The following is a 14,769-nucleotide window of genomic DNA, read 5'->3' as shown; positions in this document are numbered from 1 at the left end:
ACCCCCATCTCTATCCCTACCTCCTCTTTTCTCCTCTATCTCCCCCTCTTTCCATTCTCTCAACCACTACCTCTCTCTCTCATGCTTTCTCTCCCTATCTCTAGGTCTCTCCCTCCCTCCATCTTTACCTCGCCACCTCTCCCTCCTTGTCTCATTACCCACCTCTCTTGTCCCCTCTATCTCTCACCTCTATATCTCCCCCTACATCTCTTACCTTTGTCTCCTCAAACTCTAGGTCTCTCACTTATATGGCTCTCCCCTCTTTGGTTCTTTCTTTCCTTCTCCACCTCTCTCCTTTCCTCCTTGCCCATATTTTTCTCTCAATGAACTTCTCTCCCTCACCCCTCTTCCTTTCTACCTCACTCCCCTCCCTGCTTAGTGCACTCTCTCTTTGTCTTCTTTCTCTTTTTTTCTCTCTCCCTCTCCTTGCTTGGTTGTCATCTCTCCCTCCCTTATATAGAGTTTATGGAATAGGGTGCAAGATATAGGGTTTAGAGTAAAGGGTTTATCACATACAAGATTGATGGTATAGGATACATAGGGTTGAGGGTATTGCCTGTATTGATACTTCCCTTTATCTCTATCTCCCTCTCTCTTTATTTTATTCCTCACTTTTCTCTTCCCTCACTAGTTATCTCTCTCTCTCCCTCTCAAGTCTATCCCTTTTTCTCTCTCTCCTCTCTAGTCTCTCCCTTTCTTTCTATCTCCCTCCCTCCCTCACTACCACTCTCTCACTCATCTATGTTTGTGCTCTCTCTCTCTCTCTCTCAACCCCACCTTCATCCCTCCCTCTTTCTCACTTGGTCTCCCTATCTCTCTCTAGTCTCTCCCTCTCTTTCCCTCAACCCCTCCCTTCAACCCCCTCTCTCTCTTTGTTCTCTCCCTCCCTTTCCCTCCCTCACTTGGGCTCTCTCTATCTAGAGGTTGGAGAGCAAGAGCCTAGGGAGAGATGGGTTAGAGACCTGGAGAGAGAGATAGAGGTGAGAGAGATAAAGGGCAACACAAGTGGGTAATGAGATAGGGAGGGAGAGGTGGAGAGAGGTATAGATGGAGGGAGGGAGATGCATAGGGATGGGGAGAGAGAGAGAGAGGGAGATGGAAGAGAGATGGAGGGAGGCATGGAAGAGAGATGGAGGGAGGCATAGAAGAGAGAAAGGCCATCAATTTACTATATATTCATTTACTTTTCCCTCCAAAAATAGGAAATTTGAATTCACTTGTTTCTTATATATCCATGTACTTCAATCAATTTATTCATTCATTATTTTGTCTATTATAGCTTTTTGATTGTTGTCTCATTCTCACTTTTATTTTCCTAGCTCATTTCACAATGACTAGCATGAAACTTAGGTAGGATTGTGTTGAACCTACATAATCTTGGTGTGACCAATATTTTTTTTGTTAACAATATTAGGGTTGAGATTAAATAGGTGCAAATGGGATTGTGAAGCTTTTACATATTATAAGATTATGTGATGTAGAAAAAAAATAGCTTCGCAACCCAAATAAGACCATCATAATGAATGACATGTCTTCTAATTGACTAATACAAAGTGATCTCTAAAATAATGAAAATATCACATATAAACACTTTATTTACCTTTTGTACATACTTCTTAATCCTTAATACATATCCTATCTCATTTCTTAAATATATATTTTCACAAAATATTTTAAGTAATAATTTAAAATATATTTTAATTATTTTAAAACCCCACATAATATATATAAATTTCTATTTTAGAAGCAATTCAATAATTGACCAATAAAATATCATTAATTATAATAACTTCTTGAGCACGGCGCGGACGCCTTGTTTTGACCATGTGCATGTTTGCTAAAATTACAGTGCACTTATTTTTTAATAATTTTTTTTTAACATATATTTTTCCATAAATTAATAAATTATGTTTTACCGTTTTTAAGCTCATCGGCAATAAGTTCGATGTAGAAGGAATTCGTAGAGATGACGCGGTATGATACCCACAGGCTACACGTCGTAAATAGTGATCAGTTGCCACTATTTTCTCAAAGACAAAATATATGCGGATTAAAACTTCTGGCCTTTCAAAATTCCACTCTTCTTCACAGATTTAAAACCACAAAACAATGAAATGTTGACAAGTTAAATGGTGGTAGAGGATCTATGGTGAGCTTGCTTGTGGGACCACATCTTGTAGTCGTAAAACTATGTGATGATGCCACGTATTCATGGTGAGCACATATATAAATTTATTTACTTATAACTTGATCGTGCATCTTACGCATGTGATGTCATGAAGAAGATAGATCAATAGTGAACGCTCAAATGTGTTCAATAGCTAGGTACCTAATTTGAGTTTGAATTTTTCTAAGGTTGACTATCTAGTGATTCAACTAAATTTTGTTTGGCTAACATTGGATGTGTTAGTGATGGTTTCGATGCATCATGACCGACGCAAAGAATAAATCCAATTACACAAACTATTATTTAAAGAAGAATCATTCATTTTATAGAGGATAATGCATGTAGAAGAACTATTTGTGATAGTGAGTACAAAATATATGGACATGTCTGTATTTTGGTGATCTATGATTTATCCTTCAAATAGAGTTTGTTGATGTAGTGCAAGAGAATGTGTTGATCAAAATTTGTCTAAATGACAAAGTGTTCATTATGATATTATTCTTAATTTTATCCCAAACAATGGTATGTCTATCAAACACTATGCAATTAGTTTTGAGGATAGTGCATCTCTTATATTGAGTTGGAGTTCAAATGAGGAGATTGTAGACTCCTTTGGGTTGGTTCTCATAAATAGCGTATTGTTAAGGGGGTTGGTGTCTCCTTAAGGTTAGTGCCTTCAAATATAATTGTACTATTCATTTATTTTTGAGGCTAGATTTTGATAGTCCAAGCAACTTTCTCGTCATGGTTTTTCCTTTCTAGAGTTTCCATTTATCTAGTGTTGTGTCTCTTTGTGTAGTTGTATTTGTTACTTGTTTCATTGTTGTTGATTCTTATACATCTAACAATTGTCAAAGTGTTAATTGAGGTTGAATTTTCAATATACTGATTCAACCCCCCTCTCAGTATAATTGTGTGTCTGACAATGTGAAACAAAGACATTAATGTTTGGTGAAAACCCTACATTTACAAGAAATAGACAATAAATATAACAATAAAATTAAATATATTAAAAAATTATTGTTTTTGGAAAGCTTATAATAAGGGCTACATACTTACAAAATAGAAATTCTAAATGAATTCATTTGATCTCAAGATCCATTCATCTATCATCGATTACAAATGCCAACCGCTAGTGATGCATGTTAAAATAAATCGCAGAGGTTTTTTTTGTACACTAGTTTTTCAACCCTATATACCATTGTAGTGGGTCCATTTGTGTTGGATACAAAACATTAGAGATAACACAAGGTTTATGGTTACCATGATTAGGTTTTGGAGAACCTTTAGAAAGTCAATTTTTGGACACTTCTCATTAGACATGTTGATGTGGCAAGCTTTATGGTGAGTCACATCCATAAACCTTAGTTGTAGATAGATATGAAGTCAATTCACATTTCTAAAAAAATGGAGGTCCTATAATATTCCATGCAACCACTACATCCTCTCAAAATTAGTATTATTGGCCCCTATTTATATTTAATTTTAAGTGATAATAAGAAACAATACAATATGTGAATAGGTTTGAATAGAAGCATAGATAGAAAATTCTTTTACTAAGCATTGTATATAGGTGAAATGATTTTAAAATAATTGGCCTTCCTTGTTAAACAATTTTTTTGGTCTGTATTTATTTTAACGTTTTATTAAAAGTAAAATATTCTATATCTTTATTTTAAATTTAAAAACTTTTTAAAATTTTGAATATATTTTACAATAAAAATATTTAAAATACAAACCATACAGCCATCAGATTTAAGCGTTGAATCATTTTTGAGTCGATCGTGTGCCTAATTGCTGGGCAGCTCTCATAGCACCACAACGTACCGGCCGGCTGTGTACCGTGGGGGCCACCCACAACATAAAATGCGGAATTCCATTTTCTGACTATCTAGTTCGCCTCTACGGCATTGAAGGCTTTAGTTTCTTTTCCTTTGTTTATTTTTGTGGCATTCATTACTCTGTTAAAGTTTGTGATGTTCTTATGGAAGAAGCGTTTCCACCCTACCATGTTTTTATTAATCATAGAGGACCTGATGTCAAGAAAACTCTTGCCAGCCTAATCTATCACCGTCTGGAAGCCCATGGTTTGAGGGTGTTTCTCGATCAACAGGAATTGCAAGTGGGAGATTCCTTAACCCCTGCAATTAAATCTGCTATTTCTACTGCCCCGGTTCAGATCGCTATTTTTTCCAAAACATATGCAAAATCCGCTTGGTGTTTGAATGAGCTGGTATGGATGTTTGATTCAAATTCTAGTATAATTATCCCCGTCTTTTATGACATTCAACTTTCAGACCTTCGCTACGTTAAGAAGGGAGCATATGCCCGCGCCTTCAAGAAACATAGAAGGGAGGGCAGGGTTACCACACAACAAGTGGACAGTTGGATAAGCGCCCTCAATAAAGTCTCTGGCATTTCTGGTGTGGTGATCAGCACAGAGAAAGAGTAAGTATTTACATGTTCCGAAAATATTAATTTATTGATGTAGAGTTATTTACTTTAGCTTCTTGATTATAACAAGTTGTAGAATTATTTCAGTGACCTTGGAGAGCGCTTGGAAAAAATTGTGGAGGTTGTGTTAAAAGAGGTGAGAAGAGAAGATCTGGATGTGGGTAAATACCCTGTGGGACTCCGTCAAGCGGCACAGGATTTTGAAAGGGAGGTTTTGAATCCAGGTGAAATAAGAGGAGTCAAGGTTGTGGGTATTGTAGGACTTGGTGGATCAGGAAAGTCAACTCTGGTTACTCATCTCTACAACTCCAAGCGTACCCAATTCCAGAGATGTTGTTTCTTATCTGAGGTAAGCAAAAGCGATTTACCCTCTCTGCAGCAAACTCTGCTTAGGGATCTGCTCTGTGATCAGAAATTGGGTTTTCAGGGTTCGCTTAGAGGGAGGAGCATGCTTCGAGATCGTCTGCGAGGGTTGAGACGTGTTTTGATTGTTTTTGATGATTTAGATAATGCAGAACAAATAGAGAATCTGTTATTTGTAAAGGATGTAGTTGGGGATGGCAGTCTGATTTTGGTGACATCTAGAGACCAAACTTTGCTTGTGAGTTGTAATATAGAAATATACAATGTTAAATTATTAGATTCAGAAGATGGCCAAGAGTTGTTCTGTTGGCACGCTTTTGGTCACTCTGAACCAGTAGACGATTTGCAAGATATGATTGAAGAGTTGGTTGGAATGTGTAGTGGGTTTCCTTTGGCTTTGAAAGTTTTAGCGGGACAGCTCCATGATGAACGTGATCCAAGGAAATGGAAGAAGGAATTGGAAAGCCTTCGTGAACGACTGCCGAATAAGTTATTAGAGCAGATAGTAAAGAATAGCTATGAATCTCTTGACATTATAGAGAGAGAGGCGTTTTTAGACATTGCCCATTTCTTAATTGGAGAAGAAGCGGATCTGGTGGAGAGGGTTTTGGATGGATTGAATGGTAGCGGCTCTCAATGCCTTCAGAGGCTCCGTCTTAAATGCCTCGTGGAGTTTGAAAGTGCAGACATAATTCTTCTCAAGGTAAGAATTACCCGCAATCCTCAAATAACCGTAGATCTTTATCATGCTCTCAAAACTTAATCAGGAACTGTTTATTGCCATAATTTTGCCGATGCATGTATTCTCAGGGTAAATTCTTCAGTCGGAGCATAGGATTTTGGAGAAGACCGAAGGGAAGTTTGGAAATAAGAATGAACGATTTAGTGAGGGACTTGGCAATACAAATCGGCAGAAAGGAGTCACCCCTTCGCCTTTGCTGCAGAAATTATACAATGATCCCCACACGACTAACTGATGTAAGTTCCATATAACAAAATTAGTTAAAAGTAGTTAATTATAAATCCTTACAGTTGTATGTTATCAAGAACAGAGTTCTAAAATTTATCACTCTCTAATTAAATAAGACAGAAAACTTATATATTAAAAAATTCCCTTCAACCTCCCGAGCAAATGGGTTAGAAAACCTGATTCTCTTTGAAGAAGCCTATTGAATGCCACTCCATCTTTCATTCTTAGGGGAAGTGTATCACTAGTTGTTATAGCTAACTTCGTGTATCTGTATATTCTAAATGATACATTGGATTTTGACAGAAATAATTGTAGTCTCCGCATGCGACTTAATTGCTTATAGCTATTGTTTTTGCTTTTGGGTAGTAATAATACACACTATGGGATTTGTTATGTGTGCAAGGGTCAAAAAGTACACTTTTCAAAGTGTCACTCGATACCTTTTTTAAATATGCCCCAATAACCATGCACTTAAAATCTCCAATACTTATGCACAAATGCCCCAATAATCGTGTGCTATAGGTACCAATAAAAATGCACAAATGGGTCAATTATGGTCCAAAAAAGCTAAAAAATGAGTGGCTATTAGTACATGTGCAATTTATTAATGAGCTTTTAGTTTGTTTTTTGGTTTTTTTAAAGTTGGTAATTGGGGGGTTCGGTGTGAAAGGAGTGAATGATTATTGGAACATGAACAGTAACTAGTGCTCTTCCCCTATTATCTTCTAATTTGATCATTTCACTACCTTTGTGACAAAAGTTAAACATAACAAACCATTTAAAGGGTTTCTCTTGAGCTCCTTAACCATCTATTTCCCACTTCCATGGCATCTACAAAAGGACAAAAGTAGCAAGTCTTAATTTATCCTAATCTATCATTTAGGGCACCGCCATTCCTTGTATTGAGAGTTTATTTTTAATTATTATTTTTTAATGTTTTTTTGGATATTAACCCTTCAGATTCAGATGCCCTACATGTATGTGATATTAAAATAACAATTGAGAACTGTAATTTCTCTTCAAATTTATGAATTGACATTTAAAGTTACATGTAAAATAGCATTTAGGGTATAAACTTGCACTCATGTTAGTCATTTTGAGCTATACGTGAAACCTTCAATATTCAATACTTTTACATATTGTATGTTCAATTAAGTTTGAGACGAATCATAGGTTTTTTCATGATCCTAAGATAGTTGTTCATCACTTGGGGGGGGGGGGGATTTCTTATTCTCTTTATGAATCTATCTTGGCAAATTGTGACTTTGTTGGAGGTGTGGATCCAGGTAAGGTGGATATTTGCAAGAGATGTTCCTTCTCTTGGGGTGCAAAGTGCTCAGTAGATCATGAGGAGTAGATGTTGACATCCTCTATGGAAGCTAAATTGAGAGGGTTATTGGATCCCTCCTCGTCATGGAGTTTTGGAAATTAACATTGATGGTTCTTCTCTGGGGAATACAATTCATGTTGGTATTGGTAGAGTAGGGCGCGATATCTTAGGAAATGTTCATTTTATTTTTTCAATTTACGAGGGTCTTCATACCAATAATCTCATAGAGGTTCTTACCATTTTCTATGTTCTGTTGTTGTATTCTTGGCTGGCAAAGGATTCCTTTTGAATTTGACTCTTAGGTGGTGGTGGCTTTACAACTAGATGATGTCAATTGGCACTTAGATTTGGTTATTACACATATTCTTTGGTTGTGTGACTCTTTGGACTCTGTCACTTTTATTCACATTTTTAGGGAGTGAAATGGAGTATTAGGCTGAATGGGTTTTTGAATAGATGTAGGGTTGGAATATTGTGGATAGGGGTCAATTATCTCTAGAAAGCTCTCACATGCTAAATCATTTTTTGGATAAGGACGGGCTTGCATGGTGCTTTTTTCTTTACTTGGTGGTTGGTCCTTCTTTCTTTTTCTCTCTCTCTCTCTATGTATTGAATAAATTTTTACCCCTTTTAGTAAAGAAAACAACATAACTAGTAGATTAAAAAAAATAAAAGAAGATAATAGATTGTCTCAACCTTTAGATACTTTAGAAGTAATGCTTTCAATATTCATAATATTGACCAATTGGCAAAAGTGGTTGAAAACAAGAAAGAAGTTTCCTTCTTCAAGTAAAGCAAGCACTATTTCCACATGAAGAAGGTTGAAGACAAACACTTCTTCTTTCACAAAATCCAGAAAGAACACCCTTTGATGTTACGAGTTTTTCTCAACTTTACAAATCACAAGAAAAATTTAAAACAATCTAGCATCTAAAGAATCTCACTAAGAAACAATATGAGAAATTAAATTAAATTGAACTAATTCAAAAAAGGTTTTGAGAAAGTAAAGCCAAGGTTAAATTGAATACTAAAAAGCATAGGCTCCATATGTGGTTTCCGTTGAATTTAGATGACCAAAATCTCGATGCATGTGTTGGGAAGGTGTAACTTGCAATGATGCCCATGTCCCTCAAAATTCACCAACAAACCTACACATGAAAGGGATTATTGCCAAAGCGATTTGCCAGCTCCCATAGCTATATATACCAAAGAAGCAATAGTTTGCAAAAAATTCTGATTATACCTGATTAATCCTGAATCGTGGAGCCAACCGATTTATTCCCTAAAAAAATCTTGATTCATGAACAAATCGTTGACCCAATTTTCAACAATTTTTTGTATTAAATCATGTTACAAATGGCAAAAAAAAAAATAAAATAATGTTAAAACTTGCAAAACCCTAAAAAATTTGAATAACTCTATGAAATTATTGAATTGCTCAGAAATAGGGTTGATCCGAGATGGAATCGAAGTCAACGTGGAATGAAATTTGAAACAGTTAGTTATTTTGTCCCTTAGTTTTTTCTGGCCTTTGAAAATCCCTAAGTAAAGGAGTGGGAGGAGCAATGATCGTCATCAACAAAATTTGAAAGGGCCTCAATCATCTTAAGTTGTGCAGCACAGATGAGATAGTGTCAAAGTAGTTGTCAAATATGCTCTAAATTACGGCTTCAATATAGCTCAAGCTCTCTGCACACCTTGCCCCATGAATATTTCTGCAAATAAGTATATAATTAATATTGTACACCTGCTTCAAAATTAAGACTATCATGCACTGTTATAGATGACTCTTTGACAGGGAAGAAGCGAACCCCTATTATTTATAATTAATACTAGACAAAGTAGTTTTAGAATTGAAACTATTATAGACTAGGAATATATATTAATAGTTATATGATAAACCATAAATTTAAAATAACGTAAAACTTATAATGTACATATTTAATTTTTAACACACACACACACACAAATATATATATATATATATATATATATATATATATATATATATATATATATATATATATATATATATATATATATATATTTGATGGAGGAAACTTGGGTTTTTAGCTTGGTCTAATTTGAAAGAGACCACTTATAGAGGATCTCTTTGCACAAGACCATTTTCAAGGGATCATCATTCCCCCACTTCACTTGTTCAAACCCAAGAGCTCAATGGTCCAACGAAGGCAAAAGGCCTGCGAGATCAGTGGCCCAGTAGGGGTTTGAACCGTTATGGTTGCCTCAATAAGAAAGTAGTCTACCTCAACACTAAACATATGAAGATATATATAATATATATATAGATATAGATATATGATTTTTAGTTTATAATTAATATAGTTATTTTTTGCTGAAACAAAGACATACAATTCATTATGTGAGCAATATATCTACAGTGCTCCATGAAATAAATCTGAAAGATAACAAACAAACTTACATACTTGTAATAAAACAACTTCGAACACATAATCATTCAAATTTGTCTCTACCTAAAATAGTAGTTGTAAGCTAGGAATTGCCAAAACCAATGGCTTACTAATCTTTTACTTCAACTAAACAAATACCTTTTGTTGAATTCTACCCCATTTTTTATTACTTGGAGATCAATCATTTAATTTTATTGGCTATTTAAAAAAAAAAATTGGTGGAAACGTAATATAAATTTGGTTGGCAAAGTTCTTGAAATCTGCAAAAATCAATTAAAAATGTTGATGAATATTTATCTTTCTTTTCAAATATATATATATATATATATATATATATATATATATATATTTTGGAAAATCAAACATTTGATATAAACCAACAAATAATACTGGTAAATTAAATTAGTAAGGCCAAAAACAATTAATAATGGCGGCAAATGGCTTTGCAAGTACCATTTACGGGTCGTGCATTGATTTTGCATAATGCACTCTGGAGACCTAGATTTATTACTCAAGCCTTGGCTTTCTTGTTTCATATCGTTAGTTGGTCGAGACATCATTAATGTGGAATATGGTAAGGATGGCATGGCTCAAACATAATAGAGGTTTTGGATTCTGAGCTTAGATGTTATTATGTTGGGGAGCTGGCCACTCCTGTGGAGTTTCTTTAAATTCTATGGCATGTTGACATTGAATTCATTATTATTGAATAAATTTTTAGCTTCGGTGTGAATTTGAACAACACTTGGCATGGATAACCCCATCAAATTATAGTACAAGAGGTGGCAAATGTCCTTCTTAGGAGAAATTTCAGACCTTAGATTGAAATATATCACCAAGGGCCACCAATTTCCATTTATCTAGCAACTAGAATTAGAAGTCATCAAGATGGTGCTCAGACGAGATTTTATGGTTAATGAAAACTATTACAACATTATGATTTAGGAGCTTCATGAATATATTGAAGGCAAGGAAGGAGTATTAAAATAAAATATTGACTCTTTCAAGGATCTCCAACATTGGACCATTTCAAAGATCCTGGGAAAGAATAAGCAAATAAAAAGTTTAGAGTAGAAAAAGGATTTTGAAATGGTGATACAATCAACCATCAAGAGTCCACTTATAGAGGATCTCTTCCCACAAGGCCATTTTCGAGGGGTCATCATTCCCCACACTTCACTTTTTCAAACCCATGAGCTCAATAGTCCAACGAAGGTAGAAACCTTGCAAGATCAGTGGCCCAGTGGGGGTTTGAACCTCGGTGGCTGCCTTACCAATAGAGTGTTTCTACCATAACACTAAACATATGAAGACATATATATATATATATATATGATTTTTAGTTTATAATTGATATAGTTAATTTTTGGTTAAACAAAGACATACAATTCATTATGTGAGCAATATATCTAAAGTTCTCTATGAAATAAACTTGAATGATAAAAAAGAAACTTACACACTTGTAATAAAATAGCTTTGAACACATAATCATTAAAATTTGTCTCTACCTAAAATAGTAGTTCTAAGCTAGGTATTTCCAAAACCAATGGCTTACTAATCTTTTACTTCAACTAAACAAATACCTTTTGTTGAATTCTACCCTATATAAAAGACTTACCAATTTCCATTAGGGAATATAAAGCATTGCAACTATGGAATATGATTCGATAAGCTTTCTCAAATATTGAACTACCCCTAGAAAAATCCTTGCTAGTGAAAAATTTATGAAACCCCCCCTCAAAAATGGTGTAAAATATTGGCAATTTTTTTGTCAATTAGAGATCGATCATTTAATCTTATTTGCAATTTTTTTCATTTTTCGTGGAAATATAATATAAATTTGGTTCGCGAATTTCTTGAAATCTACAAAAATCAATAGAAAATGTTGGTGAACATTTATCTTTCTTTTCAAATAAAAAATAATTTTTTGGAGAATCGAACATTTGATATAAACCAAAAAATAATTTTTACAGGCGAATTTTTGAAATATATAAAACTATAAAGTTTAACGTCGCAAATTATGCTTCGAATAAAAAAAAAATAAAAATTTTTACTAGCTAATTAAATTAGTAAGCCCAAAAATATATATATATTTTTTCAAAATAAGGTGGCGGTGCCACTTAATATATTTTATTATATAAAGCTGATTCAAAGAGCTCCCGGAGAAAAATATTTAATAATGGTGGCATATGGCTTTACAAGTACCATTTAAGGGTCGTGTAAATATATTAATTTTTCATAATGCATTCTAAAAACCTGGATTTATTACTCAAGCTTTGGATTTCTTGTTTCATATTGTTAGTTGGCCAAGGCATTATAAATATGGAATACGGTAAGGATGGCATGGCTCAAATAAAATAGATGTTTTGGATGTTGAGCTTAAATGTCATTATGTTGGGAGATAACAATTCCTATGGAGTTTCTTTAAATTCTATGGAATGTTGACATTGAATTCATTCTTATCAATTAAGATTTCAGCCTCGACATGAATTCAGAGAATGCTTGGCATGGATAATCCCATCAGATTGCGGTGCAAGAGGCGAAAAATGGCCTTCTTGGGAGAAATTTCATACCTTAGATTGAAATGTATCACCAAGGGCCATCGATTTCCATTTATCGAGCAACTAGAATTAAAAGCCACCAAGATGGTGCTTGGTCAGGATTTTATGGTTAATGAAAACCATTATAATAGTATGATTAGGGATCTCTAATATATTGAGGGAAAGGAAGTATAATTAAAAGAATAGATTGATTCTTTCAAGGATCTCCAACATTAGACCATTCCAAAGATCCTAGGAAAAGATAAGCAAAAAAAATAGTTTGGAGTGGAAAAAGGATTTTGAAATGGTGATACAATTAGCTTTCAATCGGCTCACCTGGGGAAACAACCCCAATATTTCACTTACCATTCAATTGTTGATCAAATTATAGAAGTCAATTTTTTGTACAAAATATTAATGGTAGAAGTCAAAATGCAATTGATAAAAAAACTAGGGAGACACCTAGCAGGGCGCAAGAGTTGCAATCTTTTAAGTGGCCTGCCATCTTCCAGATTAAAGGTTGGAATAAATAATATTGCACGCATAAAGGAGAAACAAATTGAAGAATAATCTTTATGCAATATTTTGCATCCCAAAAAAGTGGACATGTCACAATACTCCAACATATCTAGGAAGATTGGTTGGGAGCACTCTAGTTTCTTTGTTTTCTCCTTCTCTCTTATTTTCAATTTTTAAAATTTTGGATTAGGAATCTTGTAATATAATTCAATGATTATCAAGTAGTATCTAGTGTTTTATTCCAAAATCTTATGGAAACAATGGGTTTTTTATTTTGTCTTTGCATTGTGTTGCTAATGAGTAATGTGTGTCTGATTTTCACTTCTTCAAAAGTAGATGATTAAAATACTTAAATTAGATGCAAATATTTTTTGGAATTCCTATTGGATATAACAAGTATGACTTTTTGACTCATTATTTTTTATTAAGGTAAGCAGGTTTTATAGGGACCCAAAACCCAAAACCCAAAACCCAAAACCCAAAGTTTTACAACCAAAAGATTAGTCACAAAATAGACCAAAACCAATAACTAACCATTAGACGAAATAGGGGGCAAGTCCACAAAGTAAAAAAATTATAAAAAAATATGCTAAGCACAAAACAAAATACTAGTACCCTATTGGAAAGAGTGCACCAATTTCGAGTTCTTCTGGATCATCTCACAATTTACGTCTTCAAGCTCTTCCATAATGAACTTGGAGGTACCCTTCTCCTAATTCCTACTTCTGGTTCTAGTATATGGGCCAATCATAGTCTGAGAACCTATAACTTGCACACTCTAATCCTGTAATTTCTTCTTCTATTTCATTGCCAAAGGTGGTATGCTGGATAAAGGTCGAGCTTTGTGATCAACAATCATCGCATTAACCTTCTTGAGGCCCTTCACACTATTATTCATTGTTTCCTTACTAATGTTCACTAATTTTCTCAAGCTCCCTTTTATTTCTTCCAAGCTTGATTCTAGATAACCAATTCTACTCTCATGATCAGTCTTCATAGTCTCCATATATTCAATTAATTTTTGTGTCATCTGGATCAGCTTATTGGTTTTACTTGGCTCAAGGTTATCAATAAATATATCAATGATACCCTTGATACCCTCTTTCAATATGTTGATTTCCTTACCAACCCACAGGAAGCAATTATCTTTCCCACTAACAGAATTCTTGATTAGTTTCTCTAGCATCGAGTCAATAGTGGCCATCCCTTGTTTTCCATGGTCAACATTAATAGGGATGTCAAGCTTAATTTCCTGTTCCTTTCCCTTGTTGTCACTAGACTTTCCTGACTTAGTTTTTTTAGATTTTGGTGGGTCAAAATCCTATGGTTTGACTCCAAGAGTCTTATAATTACTAGCCGCCCATCTAGGATGTTTGTTCCTCCTACTATTGCCAATCTCAGGGGTCATGTGGGGGGGATCCTCCTCTTGAGTGGGATAATAGTCAGGGTCTTCCAAAATCTTAATATCCTGCCAATCCATGGCCATTCCACTCTCCTCTCCCTCCATTTTTGTATCTGACACCACGTGCACCTCAGAGTTGGTGGACGACATGGGGGTTTTGATAACCGGGGAAGGCTTAACCTCATTAGCCTTAGCATAGTCCATGATAAGAACAATTAATCCTTCATGTAACACAAGATTAATTGGATTCTTGTCATGTTTAGCTAGACTTTGCTCCAAGGAAGAAAGCAAATAAAAGGGAATGGAAATCCTTTTACCATGCCTAAAATGATTAAGAATCATGAAATGATATGAAAATATACTAGCAAAATGGCTATCAAGGGTAATGTACCTCATTATCACCTCTGCCATGTCTGCCCATAGGGTTTACAAATCTTTCCTGTTATACCCGTCATCCATCATCTTGAAAACCTTGTCTCTTTCACTTTGTTTATCAAAGAATATGAAGATAGCCTCCATAGCCGACTTCTTCTCATGATAGAATTTATTTCCTTCCATTTGCATGCTCATGATATTAGCAATGAACTCCTAG

General features: G+C 34.6%; 1 protein-coding gene across 1 annotated transcript in view; it reads left to right on the top strand.

Annotated features, from left to right (window-relative positions):
• The first annotated feature begins 1,966 nt into the window (after positions 1–1,966).
• Positions 1,967–14,769, top strand: part of LOC131875763 (disease resistance protein RPV1-like) — a 31,100-nt gene continuing 18,297 nt past the window's right edge. Inside the window, exons 1-4 of the mRNA XM_059220426.1 lie at positions 1,967–2,006; positions 3,973–4,615; positions 4,709–5,687; positions 5,795–5,962. Coding sequence (XP_059076409.1) covers positions 1,967–2,006; positions 3,973–4,615; positions 4,709–5,687; positions 5,795–5,962 — 1,830 coding nt within the window. The remainder of the gene's footprint in view (positions 2,007–3,972; positions 4,616–4,708; positions 5,688–5,794; positions 5,963–14,769) is intronic.

Source organism: Cryptomeria japonica, chromosome 5, assembly GCF_030272615.1.
Source record: "Cryptomeria japonica chromosome 5, Sugi_1.0, whole genome shotgun sequence".
Lineage (NCBI taxonomy): Eukaryota > Viridiplantae > Streptophyta > Pinopsida > Cupressales > Cupressaceae > Cryptomeria > Cryptomeria japonica.
The sequence above is the reverse complement of the archived record's forward strand: the minus strand, read 5'-3'. Positions and strand labels throughout refer to the sequence as shown.